A 19,940-nucleotide genomic window follows, 5' to 3' on the forward strand; every position below is an offset into this window, starting at 1 on the left:
CAGTACTGTGCAAAAGTCTTAGGCACCATATTATATGCTGTACCAATTTTGTGATATATGTTTATCATGTCTGCATAATTATGTACAAAATCATTCAGTATTTCCATATATAACTTATAAGGTAACAAATGAATAACATTACAGGAGAATATATGCATGGCTGTAAAGAATGAAATATAGTACAAGACAGACCAGTTTTCAGATGGAAACAAAAAACGAGAAAAAAAGTGAGAGTGTGCAAAAAGATGCAAAAGATGCTTTTAAAAACATTGCTGCATAGACGAAAGTTCTATAAAGAGCCATAAAGAGTAATAAAATAAACAGTTAATATTTGGAGCGAAAACGCATTGCTTAGCTCAGGAGTTTTAGACATCGAGTTTTATAAGGAAACAGCTGTTAGGTTTAACTGAGCTTGCTAAAGAATATGCGTTCCTTAGATTGTGAAACATGACTAAGGTTAGAATTCAAAGTTCATGTTTGAGTTGTCTTCACTTTATGATTTCTGTATACAAGCTAGCTGTATAAGATAACAGAAATACCATGGCAGATAGCATATAGGGCAGTTAAAGGGCAACAGCGCCATAAAAAAATGATGTATGCGGAAGTCACTGTGCTGATATCATAGTGTTATTGTGTGAATGTGAATGACAAGTATTGAAATCTAGCACTCAACAGTTAACAGACAACGTGTACTGCATTGTGCTTTTTGTTCTTCCACTGAATGCTTTCAGATAATACACACCTCTTGACATATATACCTACTAAAGTGTTACGTAACCTGTTGAATGTCTCCATGGTTTCTGCATGTTGTTGCAGGAAAGGGTTAATCCTACAACTGTAGTGTGAGGTGAGAGGCACGTACCTATGGGTGTGTCCATAAATCTGCAACTTTCCAAGCTCTCCCAGAATGCTCAGAGGAAAGAGGTGAGTCGGATCAAGTTACAGCACAACACAGTCTGAATGCGGCAGTCATTAACACCTGCCTGGCATGCAGGTCCTCCCTCTTATCCTTCTATCTGACACCGTCTTTAATCCACAGCCTCTGCTCTTACAGGCTGGAACTAGACTTCGTAGAGATATGGCACCCATTCCAGAGTGAGCCTCCTGACACTGGATCTGAGCCGGCGACAGGTGAGAGCAGCGTTCGTTCCGTGTGCTCACTCTATGTGCATCTTGGAGTCAGCGTTAGATGGTGTAGTGTTCAGAGAGTGGTCAGAAGGTGTAGACTGCCTTGGTTTAACAATCTGGTCTGAGATCAGTTGGGTATACAGATACACAGTAAAGCAGACATTGAGTCTGAAACTGTAGTATTATAGACAGACACACAGGTGAATCAGTTCCTTTGCTTCTGTGATTTCAAAAATAGATCTTTCTTAAATTGGATCTATCTTCCAATCACGGCGTATACTGACTAAACCACTTTCGCACGATTCTTCACTACGGTGCGCTTATATGACCGACAAACTGAAAGTACACCCAGTAAACCACAACACACACACAAACACTCACACACCCACCCACACACACACACACACACACACACACACTCTCTCTCTTTCCATTCCAGCCCAAAGCAATACTGTCAGAGTCTACAACAACTTACTGGTTCCTCACATATTAGCCCGTCGTATTTAACTACCTATAAGTCAAATAGCAGAGATTCCAGTCCTGACGGAACAAGTTTGGAAGCAGTGATTAAGAAAATCAATAGACTGTGCCAGTAACAACTGTCTAAATGTATGAACACTGGACTAACTGACTGACTGACTGTATGAATAGCAGTCTCTGCAGCATGTCAGGACTTTAAAAAAGGATTGGCGTGTATGTGTGTGTGTGTGTATATATATAGATAAAACAAATGAGTAGCTTGGATGTAAAAAAGAAAAAAAGGAAAAGAAAAAATACTGTTTTTGGCAGAACTGTCTGGAGTCAGAAATGTCTAAGGCTCAGCCACGCATGGTCTTCCACATCGGGGATGGAAGAACGTTTTCGAGGTTAGTGACTAAACAGTTTAAATTGACTATTTATTTATTTCATTATGTAATTTGGACGTAATGTAATTGCTTCCTCGCACACACAGGGCAAGATTTCTGTCTTTACTAAACACCTACAACTGCTTTCTGAAGGACAAGACTCATCTGCAACTCACTGTCAGTGAGGTAACTATTACAAATTTAATTTTACATTTATTTTTGCCAAAGAAAGGTTAGACCGTTGTGTACCACGTTAGACGGTATTGATTTGTCATTCCTTAACAGCAGGACGTCTGATGCAAAGCAAATCACAGCGTTATATTCATTCGCTTGGTATAAGGTTGTTTTCATGGTCGTGACTCACGCACTTGTATTCTGTCCTCCACAAACGCGTCAGTGTAGGTGTTTTCTTTAGGGAAGTGCTTATTTAGCGTTTTTGGAACATTTCAATGTTATTTGTATAGTGCTTGTGGTCATTGTCACAAAGCAGAATCAAAAGAAAATTAAGGAAGTGAGTATGAAATGTGTGAAAAAATATACATAAATCAAAATGATAGAGTGACGGTGCCAAGGAAAACCCCCCTGTAAAGGGGATTAGGGAAGAAACCTTGAGAGGAACCAGACTCAACAGGGAACCCATCCTCATCTGGGTGATAACGGATAGAGGGATGTTTTTCAGTCACACTGTTTCTTAGGAGGCTGGAAGTTTCAAATTATAGGAGATTAAGTTTAAGTTACTATCGAGTCCAGTTTTTATTTTTATTTTTTAGTGTTATTTTGAGACAGGCTTGTGAGATACCAATAGCTGTTGTAACATACATTATATCAGGATCATAGTTTGTTTCATGAAAAGATATAGTCTAATTAAATAAATTAGGAAATTTAAAAAGTCTAATATACAGTCTAAGTAAGTAAAAAAAAACTGTGGTTTCTTTTTTTTTAAATGTAGTATTGAGAGTATGTGTGTGTCCCAAGCCCAGATATAATGGGAGAGTTGGTATACAGTGTGTATATACTGTATATATATATATATATATATATATATATATATATATATATATATATCACTGAGGCTCCATCAGCGAAAGTGGGCTTCATATTAACTTAAGGACTTCTCCTGTTATACTGAACATCAAGCCTCCTAACACACAGTTTGACTGCAGATCAGTCCCTGCGCTTCATCTATCTGATATTATCCAAATGAGGATGGGTTCCCTGTTAAGTCTGTTTCCTGTCTTCCTGTTGTCATCTCAGGGAGTTTTTTTTTTTTTTTTTTTTGCTGGCTTGCTCATCAAGGACAAACTGATCATTATAATTTAGACATTTTTTTTTATTTCCTTACACCTTTTGAATTTAGAAGATACTTTCAGTATCTTCTATACTGTTTATCCTGAGTACAGAGTTGTAGTCCATTAGGGTGCTCCAGACAGGGTGCCAATTCATCATAGGACACACCACCCACACACACCCACAACACACATACACACAATATGCACAATTTGGGAACACCAGTTAACTTAATCTGCATGTCTTTGGACTGGATTACATGACCTGGAGTACGCAGAAGAAACCCGCCAAGCATGGGGGAAAAACTCCACATACACACACACACACACCCTTGACCCTGGCCAATGTGGCTCAGAGTTCATTGCAGTCGTTTCCATGAACAGTCAGAAAGTGGAACGCATGATCATTGTAAATCAACAGATAACTTGTCGCCAGCTTGGGCAAGACATCATCTGTCTGTAGGAACTGCGCACACACAATCATTCATGAACATCACTAGCATATTACAGTCCCCTCTACAGTCCTGACCTCGTGCTAAGCTATTTCCAAATGTTTGTGTTAAAGGAGTTCCTGGGAGGCCAGGGTTTCAGATCTGAAGCGGGCAGATCTGATCATAGCTCTGGTGTACTGAGAAAAATTTCCACCTTTATGGTGTTCAAGAACTAGTGAAACACTGGGATAAGTGCAATTAGTGTAGCAGGGGATTATATAGAGAAATAAAGGGGATTTTTTTACTCTCATATGCACGTTCTATAATTCTGCACAGTTAAAAGTCCTGGTTTGACATGAACGCCTCTCATGGATCCCAATTCATGCAAGTTCATTTTATTACACTTGGGATTTCCTGAAAATAAATTAGCATCCTACTTTCCTTTCCAGTTCATAATGCATCATATTTCAAACTCAAATTTCTATTCTGTAAACTATCCTTAAACAAATCCAGAGACAATGCAATGTTGTAGTAAAGGTTTCGAATTACAAAGTGGAATTGTTTGTGGTGAACACAAAAGCGGAGTGATACACACGGTCAAACGTCCCAGTTTAAACATAGTAAATATAGAGACACTTGCAGTGCTGCTCAACCAAATGGTTGGGCTGGTTGTATAATATCAAATGATATACAACTTTAATTTAAAAAATACATATTTATACTTGAATGCAAAGTGAAAATGTGTTATCTAGTATCATTAATAATAATAATAATAATAATAATAATAATAATAGTTATAAGCAGTCTTCACTTTATCACTTAATAAACTTATTATTTATGTCCTCACTGTATAACTGTTTGGTTTTTTAAATTATAGTTTCTGCACTTAACTTGGTGTGCTGTTTCGCACTGCGTTTTCTGTTCCTTGTTGCTAAGGAAGCTGCTAGCTTACTGATGCTTAGACTTGACTTTTTCCCTTTTATATCTTACTTTTTTTTCTGACTGCATTCCTGTTTTCTGCATTGTAGAAATCTTGGTACCCATCTACTGATTCATAATTAAACACTGTTTGCCTATTGATGCTGACTAGATGTCAGAATGTCAGTAAATTAGTATGAAGCAAATACAGCTCTAAAGTTCCAAAAGAAAAAAACCCTGATGTTCTTAAATGACCTTGCACTATTTATCGGAAAGATGATTTACTATGCACTGAATGTTGCAGAACAAGTATTGTTTATCTCTGCATCAGTTTTCCTGCACAGTTTCACTTTTACAGTCCAACACCTAGCAATATCTTCAGCTCTTTATATGATTTGCATGGCATAGAGATGCTTGTTATCTGAACATTAAGCTAAATTAATAAATGGGAAGAAAAAGCAGGTGACAAGAGCATGAGATACTGTATGATAGCTCAGTGGGTAAGATGTTGGAACCAGTACTACCAAGCTGCCACTGTTGGGCCGTTGTAAGTTGCTCTGGATAATGGATCTGGAAAAACCTGTAAGAATAGTTATTTACCTGGGAAATATCACTGAGATCCTACAAACTGTTAAGTTTGGTTATTAAGTGACTGATTTTGTCTCCTCTTCTCTTCTTCTCCTTATCTGATATCTGATACACACTGCCAGGCCCCCAAAAAAGTCTCCATTTCGGAAAAGTCAAATTATTGGTCTGCTTAAAGCAAAGAAAACAACTAAGAAGATTGCTGAAATCTGATTGAAAAATGTCCAAGGCATTATTAAAACCCATAATAATCTTGCTAATAAGTGCTAACCCCTTAGGAAGAAATGTGGTCGAATGGAGATCACTTAAAGGCTTGGTCAAATTGCATTGTAAATAAATTGTTGTTTAACAGTGAAGTTGAGAGCATTTCCACATGCATCCATGTGACAGCAACTGAACAGATGTGTAGTTATAAGAAAAGCACTTGTTAGTACTAACCAGTTACGAGAAAAAAGCTTTGGTTTGCTAGGGAACTCAACTATTGGACCTTGGTGCAATGGAAAAAGGTCATGTTTAACTTTATTCCAGACCCCCTGATGGATGGGAACATCAGGTTAAGAAGGGAAGCACATGAAGCGATGCACCCATCATGCATAGGGGCCACTATACAAGCCTCTGGAGGCAGTGTCATGATCTGGGGTTTCTTCAATTGGTCGGGTCTAGACTCAGCAACTTTATGTGCCAATGAAATGAACTCAGCTGATGACCTGAATGTACTGAATGAACCGGTTATCACATCAATGGATGTTTCTTCCCTGATGGCATATTCCAGGGTTTGAATTGTGAAAGAGTGGTTTTAGAAACATGAGGAATCGTTTTCACAGATAAACTGGCCACCACATTGTCAAAGCCATAATCAAAACTAAAGATCTAAACCATATAGTGTGGGCCTTTTTTTTTTTTTTTGGACAGGCAGTGTATGTTAAAACGGGGGCGCATATGCTGAAATATTTAGCTATTTTTTAAAGAAAGATGTTTTTAGATTGATAAAAGTTTAATGAAACGTTGATGTGGCACTGTTTGATTAATGCAAAATTTGCTTAATGTAACCTTCTAACCTTAGCTATTTTTAGAGACACCTGAAAAAAACATTTAGCTATATACTATTATATAAACAATATGAATGAAGTGGGGCAAAAAAGTATTTAGTTAGCCACCATGTGCAAGTTCTCCCATTTAAAAAGATAAGAGATGCTTTGATGTAATTTTCATCATATGTATCCCTCAACTATGAGAGACAAAACAAGTGGAAAAAAATCCAAACAATCACATTGTATGATTTTTAATTTTTTAATTGATTGGTAAAGTCACCTGTAAAATAAGTATTTGGTCTCCTACAAACAAGCAAGATTTCTGGCCCACACAGACCTGTAACTTCTTCTTTAAGAGGCTCCTCTGTCCTCCACTTGTTACCTGTATTAATGGCATCTGGTATCAGTATAAAAGCCACCTGTCCACAACCTCAAACAGTCACACTCCAAACTCCACTATGTCCAAGACCAAAGAGCTGTCAAAGAACACCAGAAACAAAATTGTAGACCTGCACCAGGCTGGGAAGACTGAATCTGCAATAGGTAAGCAGCTTGGTGTGAAGAAATCAAGTGGGAGCAATTATTAGAAAATGGAAGACATACAAAACCACTGATAATCTCCCTCGATCTGGGGCTCCATGCAAGATCTCACTTGAGAGCTGGGACCAAAGTAACAAAGGCAACACACTGCACACATCAGTAACACACTGCACCGCCAGGAACACAAATCCTGCAGTGCCAGACGTGTCCCCATGCTTAAGCCAGTACATGTCCAGGCCCGTCTGAAGTTTGCTAGAGAGTGTTTGGATGATCCAGAAGAGGATTGGGAGAATGTCATATGGTCAGAAAAAAACAAAATAGAACTTTTTGGGAAAAAACTTAACTTGTCGTGTTTGGAGAAGAATGAATGCTATGTTGCATCCAAAGAACACCATATCTACTGTGAAGCATGAAGGTGGAAACATCATGCTTTGGGGCTGTTTTTCTGCAAAGGGACCAGGACGACTGATCTGTGTAAAGGAAAGAATAAATGGGGCCATGTATCATGAGATTTTGAGTCCAAACCTCCCTCCATCATCAAGGGCATTGAAGATGAAACGTGGCTAGTTCTTTCAGCATGACAATGATCCCAAACACACCGCCCAGGCAACGAAGGAATTTCTTCATAAGAAGCATTTCAAGGTCCTGGAGTGGCCTAGCCAGTCTCTAGATCAGATGATCTTCCTAACAAAAAGATCTGTTTCAGAAGGGTATCAGCAAGAACAAAAGGGAAATTTTACAGGACAGTAGTGAGACCAGCAATGTCATATGGTTTGAAGACATTACCGCTGACAAAAAGGTCAGGAAGTAGAGCTGGAGATGGTAGAACTGAAGATTCTGCGATTTGCTTTGGGAGTGACAAGAATGGACAGGATTAGAAATTAGCATATTAAAGGGAGAGTGCAGGTGGGACAGTTTAGGGACAAAGTTAGAGAGGACAGATTAAGATGGTAATAAGATGGTATGTTCAGAAGAATGATTAGGGGTAGATCTGGAGGAGAATGTTAGAGATAGAGCTGCCATGCAGGAGGAGAAGATTAAGGCCCAAGAGGAGGTTTAGGGAGGACATGCAGGAGGTTAGAGTGACAAAGAAAGGTGTGGTAGATAGTTAGAGGAAGCCAAATGTGGCGACCCGTAATGGGAGCAGTCAAAAGATGAAGAAGAAGAAGCCACTTTGGAAGCAAAGCAGCCATCGGCATTTTTTTCTGATCAGCGTTAGCATTAAATTTTCTTCTTCTCTCTGTTTCTTTCCTTATTTGCCAGTTTATTTTCTCATGCCACATCTTTAACTTGGGTACATTTCATGTTGCAGTTCTTGTTTCTTTCAAACCACAAGGGGGCTTCCAAAACCATGGACTTGCTGCACTCGTTTAGAAAGAGAAAAAAGTATGGATGTGTTCTGGAACGTGTCCTAGAAAAGCCCTGGAAACTGGCTTCAGATAACTAAAACCAAAGACACTAACCCCAGCACTAGAGCCTGTGCCTTCCCTTCCCCTGAACATATCAGTCTGTTAATGAGACGCGCGTTATGTTCCTGCAGAGCCCTGCTGGTCAGGTGACCCTCGATGGATTCCTGGTCGTCTCTTGGGGCATGAAGAGACCAATCCGGCTTAAAATCCAGGATGAGAAACAGATGGTGGCGTGGGATCAGTCAAAGTCTCAGGAATATTCTCCAGACCCAATTAGCCCACTTGGAAATAAAAGGTTGGATACAGACAAGTAGAATCTAGGCAACCATCAGAGAATAACTGATCAATAATGAGAAAGGTGTTGTATGTTAATTTGCTTTGTGTGTTCTGTTCAGGGGTATGACCCGATGGGGAGAATTTGACAATCTCCATCACATCGATGAACTAGAAGAAACTGTTCAAGATGATTCAGAAACTGTCGACAGTGCTGCTGCAGGTAAACCCTACAGTATTTTGGTTTATAATATTACCAAACCTATGCACATACATTAATGCCAGACACACATTATCATGATGTACTGTTTTTGTTGTTTTTAAAAATATATATATATATTAAGATTTATTATAATAATAATAATAATAATAATAATAATAATAATAATAATAAACATTTTGTCATATAGTGGACCTGTCTTTATTTAAGACATTTGTTAAATTTTTAGAGTTTTTTCAAAGGCTGCATCGCCCACCTAAAAAATGCTCCTCATGCCCAGGTAAATCATAATTAAGTGTGCCAGGGTGATGGATTTTATTTTAAATTGGGCTAGTATGTGTTTTGATAGGGGAAAAGGGTAAGTTTATTAGGTGGTGTTTTTTTTATTAGGTTGTTTGTTTGTTTGTTTGTTTATTATGTATTTGCATGATCTTACAGTACTATCAGGGTGAGTCAAAAATTATTCACATTCCAATTATGTTAGAACTCCTGCTGTCCCCACTCTGTAATCAATGCTTCCTGTTCAAGGCTACTGTGTCCACAGTCACTTCTGTGCAGATGTGAATGTGTTACATCAGTTCATTTGTAACTGTGGTGCGAGCAAAAATTTATGTCCCACTTGTGATTTGCACAAAAGAAGAGCATTGATTGCGTGCCGTGATAAATTTTTCGTGGTCTGAGGCGGTACCTCGTGACGAAACATCTCACAGAAGAGCATAAACAGACGCGTTTGGATATCAGCAAACACAATTTGCACCGATACTCTAAGGAAGGTGAAGGTTTCTAAAAGAAAATCTTTACTGGTGATGAAAAGTATATGATGAAAGTAGATGAGAATAAACAGCAGAGTATGGAATGGAAACATTGTTAATCATCAACAAGAGAAAGTTCATAAATCAACCATCAACTGGAAAATGTATGCTTACAGTTTTCTGGGATTCCCAAGGGCCATTATTGGAATACTATCAAGAAAAAGGTTCAACAATCAACAGTGCTTGTTACAGTGAGACATTTATTAAAAAGCTGAAGCTTTAACTTCAGATTAAACGCAGAGGACTGCTTTTCTACGTCGTTGTGATCTTGCATGACAATGCACGTTCCCACACTCCTGACCACACTGTCGACACTCTGCAAAAATCCTCCCTATAGTCCTGATCTTGCTCCATTGGACATTTGGTCCCCTGGAAGCATCCCTACGCGGATGAAGATCCACTTCTGATGAAGACAGAGGAGTGCATTCCTGGCTCACAGCTCAGCTTAAAGCATTTTAATAAAGAAATACAAAAGCCTGTTGACAGATGGACAAAGTACAGTATATTGAAAATCAAGGAGAGTATGGCGAAAAATTAAATATATGTTTAAACAAATAAAACAAATTCTACAGCCAAAATGCGGATAATTTTTGACTGACCCTCATATTTCTTTTAAATGATATATTGCACTGCTATACTTATTTGTTGTGCATAGATTAAGAAAAACTGCATCTTTGTTTTCCAGTGTCGGAATTTCGGGGCCAGTTTCAGATTATTTTATGTGTTTTTGATATGTAAGGTACTTGAGATGGAAATTACATTGAGACCTGGTGACCAGGCTGGAAACATTTAATAAATATAGACATCTACCTACAACCTACAGTATATTACAGGACATGTCAATGTCTGTATGCGGTTGCAATAAGTCTTGTAGGCAGCAGATGGCTCTAAAAATACATACTGTACTGTTCCTTTAAAATATACAGTATATATCAGGCTTAAAAGCTCAATCACAATGAGTGGAAAATGTCTTATAAATACAAAGCCTTGAATAGACAATTATTTTATATACGTATTCTGCAGAAGAGTAATGCCTCAGAGTTGTTTCCAGACTTTATGAGAAATACTGTGAGTATGAGTGACATATTTAATTTTCCTCTTCGTATCTAGACTACAGGCAGTACGAGAGTCAGACACTGAGGGTGACCCGACACGAACCCGTCACAGAGAGCTCTATCCTGTTCCGCACCAGGAGTGATGCCTCGCTGGTGAAAAAGAGAGTAAAGACCCAGGGGGCAGAGGAGAGACGGACTAACAGAAAGCATCGGTTCTCTATTAACGGACATTTCTATAACTATAAGGTCAGATAATAATGCAAAATACACACAGATCATTATGCTTAGTGTTGTGTAAGGTCCCCTTGTGGCTCCTGGACAGCTCGGGGCGCCTCGGGCCCCTCAGGATATGACTCCATAAGACCTCTGGGGGTGTGCTGTGGTGTCTGGTGCCAGGAGATCCTTTGGGTGCTGTGGGTTGTGGGGTGAGATCTCATGGGTGCTTAATCGGATTGGTATCTGGGGAGTTTGGGTGTTCTGGCTGGTGCCCCTCTATTGTGGCCAGCATCCTTCTGGGCATGAATGATCCCATTTGGTGCCCATTTTTCTGTCACCAGTTTAGTGTTGTATAGTTGGTGATTCAGTGTTAATGTGTTATTGTTGTGGCTGATATGAGAGGTACTGTGTTTGAAGATGCCCCCTAGTGGTGCAATATAAAATCTGAATATTGTACAGTAAGTCTTTTCTGTATTGCTGATCCTGCTGTTAGTCTTTAGTGCTCATGTTAGAGCATCACAATTTTACATTCATAAAATGCATTCAGGAAGGATGCACTAAATCAAGGACAGTGAATTAAATGTGGGATTAAATGTTTAAGCTAAACTGTAAATATCTTTTTCAGACATCAATATTTACGCCATCCTACGGGACCGCCACGAACGTTCGGATAAACAGCACAATGAAAACACAGGAGGTCATCTGCCAGCTCCTAAATAAATTTAAGGTATCATTTTTAACAACTTGCATTATATTAAAGGTATACCTTTTAATAACTTGCATTGTACTTATATCATTTTTTTTCATTGCAGATAGAAAATGACCCAAGTGAATTTGCATTGTATTGCATTCATCAAAGTGGAGGTATGTGGGCTTTATAGTTGATTTGTACTGAATACCAAAGCTATTTCTGTTACGTTATGCACCTAAGGCAAATGTTCTAGTTTCTGCATCGAAATTAAAGCGTATCTTGTCTGAAATGAACACACAATGAAATTTCACATTATTTATATTTTAGAAGCTTTTATTCCAAAAAAAAGTGTATGGCATAACACAAGCAGTTGAGGATTATGGGTCTTGGCATCTGTTTTATGAATCCTACTAATGCATCAGTGGGCATCTGAGTTTGTAGCAGGCAATTCATATTCTGTGCACTCTTGCATGAGCAAAACTGAGGTTTAGTGGTAAAAGGAGCAAGCTTTTATTTGTTTATTCATACAGGCTTGAGGCTACACTTTGGTTTAGCAGCACAGTATTATCAGCATGTTCAGGCCCTATTCACTCACTCAGTCACTCACTTATCCTCTATACCGCTTTATCCTGTATTCAGGGTCGCGGGGGCCTGGAGCCTATCGCAGGAGACTTAGGCCCGAGGCAGGGTACACCCTGGACAGGGTGCCAATATATCGCAGGGTACACACACATACACTACGGGCTATTTGGGAACGCCTATTAGCCTAACCTGCATATCTTTGGACTGTGGGAGAAAACCAGAGTACCAGGAGGAAACCCACCAAGCACGGGGAGAACATGCAAACTCCATGCACATAGAGACGGGAATCGAACCCAGACCCTGGTGGTGCAGGGCGACAATGGTAACCACTACACCGCCGTGCCAGGCGCTATTCAGTATGTAAATGGTTACTGTTTGCTGAACTAACGTTACAGTCTATGGCTGATGTAGAGACCCTGGGGGGACATGTTGGTTATTATTTAACAAAGTGAGGGGCATGAATTAATATATATTATGATACTTCTGGTCACAGGGTAGGTTTCTCATGGGATCTATTTTTTTATCACCACAAATACTTTATAATACATATTTTAAATGGTGTAAATAAAAACCACACTATTAAACCACAGGAACCTAAGCATGACAGTTATTTAATCACTTACTTTGTCCTGGTCAAGGCCATGCTGGATCCTGACCCTATCCTGTCACCTCTGGGTATGAGATGGAATGGGATGCCAGCCTTGGAAATGAAAAAAAGTTCATTTTAAGTGAATTTAAATTACTTTTTTACTGTTTCAAAGTTGTGTAGTGGTTAGCACTGTCGCCTTGCACCTCCAGGGTCCGTGTTCAATTCCTGGCCAGCCTCGATTCCCATCTCTGTGTGCATGGAGTTTGCATGTTCTCCCTGTTCTTGGTGGGTTCCCTCTGGGTTCTCCAGTTGTCTCCAACGGGAAGAGAAAATTGCCCGTATTGCCCACCAAATTGCCGTAGTGTGTGTGTGCCCTGCTATGGATTGGCACCCTGTCCAGGGTGTACTCTGTTTCGTGCCCTAAGTCTCCTGGGATGGGCTCCAGGCCCCATCATGACCCTGAACACAGGATAAAGCGGTGTGGACAATGAGTGAGTGAGTGAGTGTTTTAAATTTAGTCTCATGGCATCGTAGCAATTCCTGGTGACTTGATTTCTAATATTAAAGAAGGAGCGTTACTGGGGAGAGATTGTCGATTGATCTTTAATTTTCATCTTCTATACCACTGATCCTATTACAGGGTTGTGGGCACAAAGCGGGGTACACCCTGGACAGGTGCCAATCCAATTCACACATGCACACACACACTACGATCAATTTCCGAACGCCAATTAACTTAATCTGCATGCTTTTGGACTGTGGAGGAGCCAGAAGGACCCAGAGGAAACCCGTCAAGCATGGGGAGAACATGCTAATTTCATTCACACGAATGATTGGCCGATAGTGCTACTCACTATGCCACCCAAGATTGTGGATTCCAGATTTTTTCAGCCCACACACAGAATTGCAGATAGAAGATAAGAGAAGATGAGGGGCTGAATGACAAAAAGTGTTTTGGGTTAGAATCTCTGACTGCTCCTTTAACTTGTGGCCTTAATATATGCATTTATAGCCATGACTTTATTAAAAAGAAAAGAAAAAAAAAAGAAAAGAACTATGAATGCCACCGCTCCTTCTTTATCAAGCAAACTGCTTCCACTTATCAGTGAACTGAGTTTCCTCGCAGTTCTGCTTGTATTGGTTTGGAGGAACTTAGTAATGCTTAGCTGAAGCCTAAATCTCTTATCTTACAGCTACACTACTTCCTAGGTTATTCTGCAGTATGTGACTGATAAGAAGAACCGCTCTGTATTACATAGTTTTCTGATGAACTAATGGAGAGTCTAATGAGCTCCACGTCCACTTTCGTGTTGTTCTATCAGAAATAAATAATTGTCTTGGCAGGTGTATGATGTTCCATGACTTATACTGATGGATATGTATTATTGGAGCAATATTAACCCAAGTATCAGGTTTAAATAGGGTAAACAGAAATCAACATTCTACAGTACAGTATGTCTTAGGGAAAGAAACAGGCACACATAGCTTGTGAGAACATTATGTGTCTATGCAACATGAATCCAACTTTAATAATGATTAATTGCAACCCCAATAATGTAATGATGATGGCTTGCAAAGTAATTTTTCATTGTTTGAAATATGTGAACAACTATTCAAAATTACATTATTATAGTCTTTGTTCAACTTTTATTCATTGCCACAGTTCATGAAGCACAGTGAACAACTCAACAAAACTAAATGCAAAATCTCTGTTTCAAAAGAAAGGAAAAAGCTGGGAAGCTCAGATCTTCCCCTTTGGGAGCGTTTTCTTCAAGGCCCATCAGAGGACATCATGAGAGTCTTCCTCATGGACACTGATGAACAGGAAGTTAGCATGGACGTAAGTTGACTTCTCCACTATTATAAGTCAAGCACCCATCTAATAAACCTGAGTTACCTTTTATCATTGCTTTTCTAGGTAGCACAGTATGTTAATTTAGAGCTGCCTATACTTCAGCGAGTCCTTCGAAAGCTCCAAGAGGAGGAGAGCAAAGAGATACAGCGTGTCGTCAATAAGTAAGTACTATATGAAATTTTAGTAACTGAAAAACAATTGCAAATCCAATGGACAACAGTACACTCTTTCGTATTTTAGGTGTAAGTCTTTTATTAGAGAAAGTAACATAAACATACCTGTTAAACGTATTTAAAGTATTGCTGTGTTTTTTTTAGATAACTATAATTATGGATCTTATGTAAGAATAAAACACTATGAGTTGTTCTGTTGTTTTGTAAGAAAATAATCAGTAATGGGGTGGTGTGTTGAACATGTATTATTGTCTTTCAACAGCACAAAGTGTTTCATTTCTCTTGTACTGCAGGAGCTTTGCCAGTGATTATGATTTTCAAGGTTTGGGTTTAATTCCCACATCAGGTCTGTGTGCATGGAGTTTAAACGTTCTCCATATGCTTGGTGGGTTTCCTTCCAGAGTCTAAAGACATGCAGATTAGGCTAATTGGTGTTCCTAAAATTGTGTGAATGTTAGTGTTGACCGGAAGTGCTGCCATGATCGTTCAAAATGAGAATAAATACAATGGTCACTATTGGTCTCCATGGGCTCTAGCGGGTTTACAATGGTTCATGGATGGATGGATGGATGGATGGATGGATAGGTACATACTGTATTATGTTGTGAAGCATCCAGTTGCACTGAAAAAAAAGAGAAACTGGTACGAGAATATAGTGTTTAGTCTCTATTTTCTCATCATTAAAGTGAGACAAAAATATATATTTTAATGTTACAAAGAAAGACTTTCCCAATGCAGAAAACATACAGATATTGACAAGATAAATACTCTTTACATCATATATAAATAATAAATAAATTTCACCATATTATCGTCATTTTATTATTTACTGTAAATAGCAGCATGTTTATTAATTCGGTTTATTATTAGGCTTACATTTTATGTTATGAGTTTCTGTCATACATGTCCATGAGTTGGAACTATAGAAACTATAATGTATTAAAATAAGCTCATAAATGTTCAGAAAATCTGTGATTTGATTTACAGTCAGAGCCAATCAGAAACAAGACTTCAACAGTGCTGCCAATAAACAGTTTATAAATAGACTACGCTACATTTCTTATCCATGTGATTGACACAAAATTTCTGCAAACATGAAATGTTAATATGTTTAATGAAGTGACCTGGTGAATTGGTTAGGTTCATTGTGTAAAGATTATTAATGAAATATTTGCTCTTCCTGCAGGTACAGGCGCGAGCACAATCTCCTAACGCAATGCCTAAACTCAAAGTTGACAACAAAGACTGAGACAACTGTGTGACATGAGTCCTGGAAGAATAAAAAGACTGGAAGAGATTTTTTTTCCATTCAGTTCCCAAAGAATATTTACAGATGTTTAAGTTTTGAAGGTTTTTTTTTTAATGAAATATTATATGGACTGTCTAGCATCCGTCTTCAATTATAAATATTGTTAATAGACGTTAGTGTAAAAATTAGGGATGACCAGGGAAAAGCTACTGGAAAAACTGTGTCGTGGCAGTAACTGAGTGAGGCGGCTCCAGCTACAGTGGTGTGTTGCCAGAGGGCTTTGGCAGCCGTGCTCTCGGTCTACTGCTGCTGTGTGTAAATGCTCTGACTCTTACAAAACGTTCCATCTTCATTACATCATTGTCTAAATCTAACTTTCCCTATGAATGTTATGTGTTTTTTAACATGTACATTTGTGGTTGTGTGCAAAGGCTTATACTGTATATAAGGCTATATTACTGTATATATAGAGAGGGGCCAAATAAAATGTGTCCATACTTTAATTTGAATTGAATTATGGCAGTAATGTGCAGTATTATGATTCTTCTACCAAATCTTCTGAAGAAAAGAAGATGGGCATATTCAAGTTCAAGTTGAAGCGTGTATACATTTGTTGGGCCCCTCTGTGTGTCATATACAGTATACAGTATATATAAACCTAATACATTGGGTTAATCCTAAGAGTGTGCAAAACTGTGGATGCAATAATGAGAGTCTAATGTGATGCCTTTTTTTTCTGTAACACACATTTATTATTTCAGTTTGCTGATCAGACAAATATATATATAGGAAAAATGTTTTCAAAATTTTTAATAAGAAAATAATAAAGCCCTTCCAGAGGTAGCTATTCTGCATAACCACATCAATAAGGCACAAGCTCTTACAGACAGGTGACAAATTAAAGGAAACACTGATTGAACATTTATTATTATTATTATTATTATTATTATTATTATTATTATTATTATTATTATTATTATTTCTCTCAATTTTTCATGTATTTAATTTGCTTGCATGATTTGGTCTATTAAGACTAAAGTCAAATGAATATAACATTCCTTTTTCTCATCACTTGATGAAACACTTTATCCCATCCTGATAAAAGTGTTATCTTCCCTGGTTTTGAATGGTTTGATGAGGATGAAAATTATTACCTTTATTGTTATTATCTTACAGCATTCCCATACATAATATCCCAACCAATTAAACACCATTTGAATTGGCATGTTAAGCAGTACGTTTCACCACCGCCACCATCGTCATCCTCAACTGCACTGAACACCAACTTGCTGCATTGGTGCATATTGGTGGTTTTTCATGGATCAGCCTTTTTCTTTTTTTTTTTTTCCTTTAAATTGTCACTTATCAGTATTCCTCAAAACATTGCACTATTCCTTCATGCCATTTTATAGTAATTTGCATATAGCTTTCAGTGGATTATTTGTTGCACGACACAATCTTCACCTCGTATTGGTTATTCCTTGGATCGAGCTCAACCTCAAACTTGCATTTGAGCCGCTAAAAAAAAAGGCACAGAATTAAGACAAGTTAGCAAAATATGATAATTTTTTTATGATTTTTAGATTATAAAGAAACCATAAATAAATAAATAAATAAATAAATAGGCAGAAGAAATAAATTAACTAAAAACACTTAAAAATGAAATAGAAATAATAAACAAAAAATAAATAAAATACAGTAATACTAATATGTAAAATGAATCATAGAAAGAAGCAATGTTAGACAGGAAATAATATAATGGAAGGAAGAAAACCATAAATGATGATCATGATACATATGAATAAATAATAAATATGGGGTATATGTGAAAAATAAAATACAAAAATTAAAATAAAAAAGGTATGGCTCAAAACAAATACCTTTTGAGCCATATCACAGAAGTTGAGATCTGTTGCAGTCTCACTTTTTGGGCACTTTGTCTTCGCTAAGACTGCATTGATCCTGTAGTTTAGGATGTTAGTGGTCTGCAAAGTAAATGCACATGATGCAGTAAACATTCATGAGGAAAATGCAGTGTGCATACAAACAATATGTATCTTAATTAATTTGATCAGTTAAAGAGACAGAAACGATGCTGTACCTTCATTTTTGCAGATGTGACATTCACAAGCTTAAAGTACTTCTTAGCCTTGGATTTGGTGTTAAATTTCTCTACAGCTTTTTCAGTAGCATCTTGGACATCTTTCTGATCAATGTTGACTTTAGCCCAACCTCCTAAAGGCTGTATATGACCTAAAAATGGGACCAGGATTTTAAACAAATGCTATTTTTACATAACGAACCATTAAAAGGGTCAAAAGTCTAAACCAAAAGCTTTAGATACAAGAAGGTGATGTTTTTACATAGGCAAATATCTGACTCTCATCCCATCCCAGCCAAGCATAATATTACTGTACAGCACTTATCAAAACTGTCACAAAATGATGATAATTATCAAAATACTACTCACGTACGACAACCGGTTCCTCTACCAACTGGTCTTGACCACCAACTGCCGGGACAGAAAGACAGAGAGAGAGGACAGAAAGAAGAAGGATGAGATACAGGTTCATGGCTGGAACTGTGTGCTCTCTGAAGCAAGGAGGAGAAGTGTGTGACGGAGAGGAAAGTAGAAATGAACTCGTTTTTTCAGCTTGGGAATGTGTGACTGGGCTGTCAGCTCCACACCCATGCGAACACAGTGGGAGGAGTGTGTGAGGTTTACAAACTGGCTTTGTGTGTGTGTGTGTGTGTGTGTGTGGTTGTGGGTGTGTGTATGTGCATGCTGTGAGTCAGAGAACATCTATCTTATTGTGTATTTTTGTGTCCAAGCAGTGAGTCAGATGTACGTATATGGATATACTGTACGTCTTAGACAACTTGCCTGATGTTGCTGTGGGTGAATTCTGGATATTGACCAGAAAGGGCTTTCCTGCCTGATAAAATATTTTGACATGTCTACTTTAACATACTCATAATGTATTTGCTCAAAATATAAGATATGTTTGTATATATTATGGGAGTCTTTTGGAGATTCACTTTATCAATGAAAAAAGCGTTTACACTGTACAGTACACGCAGTACAGATGACAATATATAGGGTAAAGAAATTGATATTCAAATTGAAATAGATATTATTATTGATATTTTGTGTATATACAGGGGGTTGGGCAATGAAACTGAAACGCCTGGCTTTAGACCACAATAGTTTATTAGTATGCTGGAGGGCCTCCTTTCGTGGCCAATACAGCATCAATTCGTCTTGGGAATGACAGATACAAGTCCTGCACAGCGGCCAGAGGGATTCTGAGACATTCTTCTTGCAGAATAGTGGACAGGTCACTACGTGATGCTGGTGAAGGAAAATGTTTCCTGACTCGCTCCTTCAAAACACACCAAAGTGACTCAATAATATTTAGATGTGGTAACTGTGCAGGCGTGGGAGATGTTCAACTTCACTTTTATGTTTATCAAACTACTCTGTTTATATGTATGTATGTGTGTATGTATGTATAAACAAAATATGCAGTATTCTATTTGAACAGTTTATACTGTTCAAATAGAAATAGAAACAGTTCATACATAATTATCCAACTCGATATGTGTCATTTCATCATTTTGAAATTTCCAGGATTGTCATAAATCACAGAAGAAGAAAAAAACATGAAATTATAAGGAATGTCCAAACACAGGCGATGGCTTTGCAGAACCTATCAGGTGTGCTGTGGTGACTGGCAGGACTTTGGCTGGCAGATCCTGTAAATGTTGTGGGTTAAGAGACCTCCATGGATCAGACTAATCTGTCTGGAATCTGCGCAATTTGTGAGCTGGGTCAGACTGGACGGTCTGGTCTTTGGTCTCTGTGGTTATGGGTGAGGCATTGGTCTACATGATTTATTCGAAATTCAACATGAGGTCAGTCAGGTGAAATTGATTGGCATTTACTTCCGCACTGAGGGACAATATGGAAAGTGCTCCAGAGTGACACGTCTCTAGCAGCACATAAAGGCAGTGACAAAACAAGCAAGTGGGTGTCACATAAAGTGTAAACG

At 38.1% G+C, this 19,940-nt stretch overlaps 2 protein-coding genes across 3 annotated transcripts; one reads left to right on the forward strand and one right to left on the reverse strand.

Moving 5' to 3' along the window:
- Positions 1-931: 931 nt before the first annotated feature.
- rassf6 (Ras association domain family member 6) lies at positions 932-16,481 on the forward strand. Of its 2 annotated transcripts, XM_053476368.1 has the most exons (12): positions 932-1,131; positions 1,918-1,994; positions 2,081-2,159; positions 8,305-8,468; positions 8,569-8,669; positions 8,896-8,946; positions 10,589-10,779; positions 11,375-11,476; positions 11,562-11,613; positions 14,333-14,451; positions 14,530-14,627; positions 15,826-16,481. In XM_053476368.1, the coding sequence occupies exons 2-12, from the start codon at positions 1,936-1,938 to the stop codon at positions 15,899-15,901; spliced, it is 1,092 nt and encodes a 363-aa protein (XP_053332343.1). In that variant the 5' UTR covers positions 932-1,131; positions 1,918-1,935; the 3' UTR covers positions 15,902-16,481. The 2 variants fall into 2 exon arrangements, with proteins under 2 accessions (XP_053332343.1, XP_053332344.1); XM_053476369.1 differs by lacking the exon at positions 8,896-8,946 and having other exon boundaries at positions 933-1,131.
- Positions 16,482-16,616: 135 nt separating this feature from the next.
- si:busm1-57f23.1 (uncharacterized protein LOC368621 homolog) lies at positions 16,617-18,580 on the reverse strand. Its single transcript, XM_053476370.1, is given in 5 exon segments — positions 16,617-17,406; positions 17,769-17,873; positions 17,990-18,141; positions 18,359-18,521; positions 18,524-18,580. Coding segments are annotated over 5 exon segments (558 nt in total). The 3' UTR covers positions 16,617-17,325.
- Between the last annotated feature and the right edge of the window lie 1,360 nt (positions 18,581-19,940).

This window comes from Clarias gariepinus, chromosome 17, assembly GCF_024256425.1.
Source record: "Clarias gariepinus isolate MV-2021 ecotype Netherlands chromosome 17, CGAR_prim_01v2, whole genome shotgun sequence".
NCBI lineage: Eukaryota > Metazoa > Chordata > Actinopteri > Siluriformes > Clariidae > Clarias > Clarias gariepinus.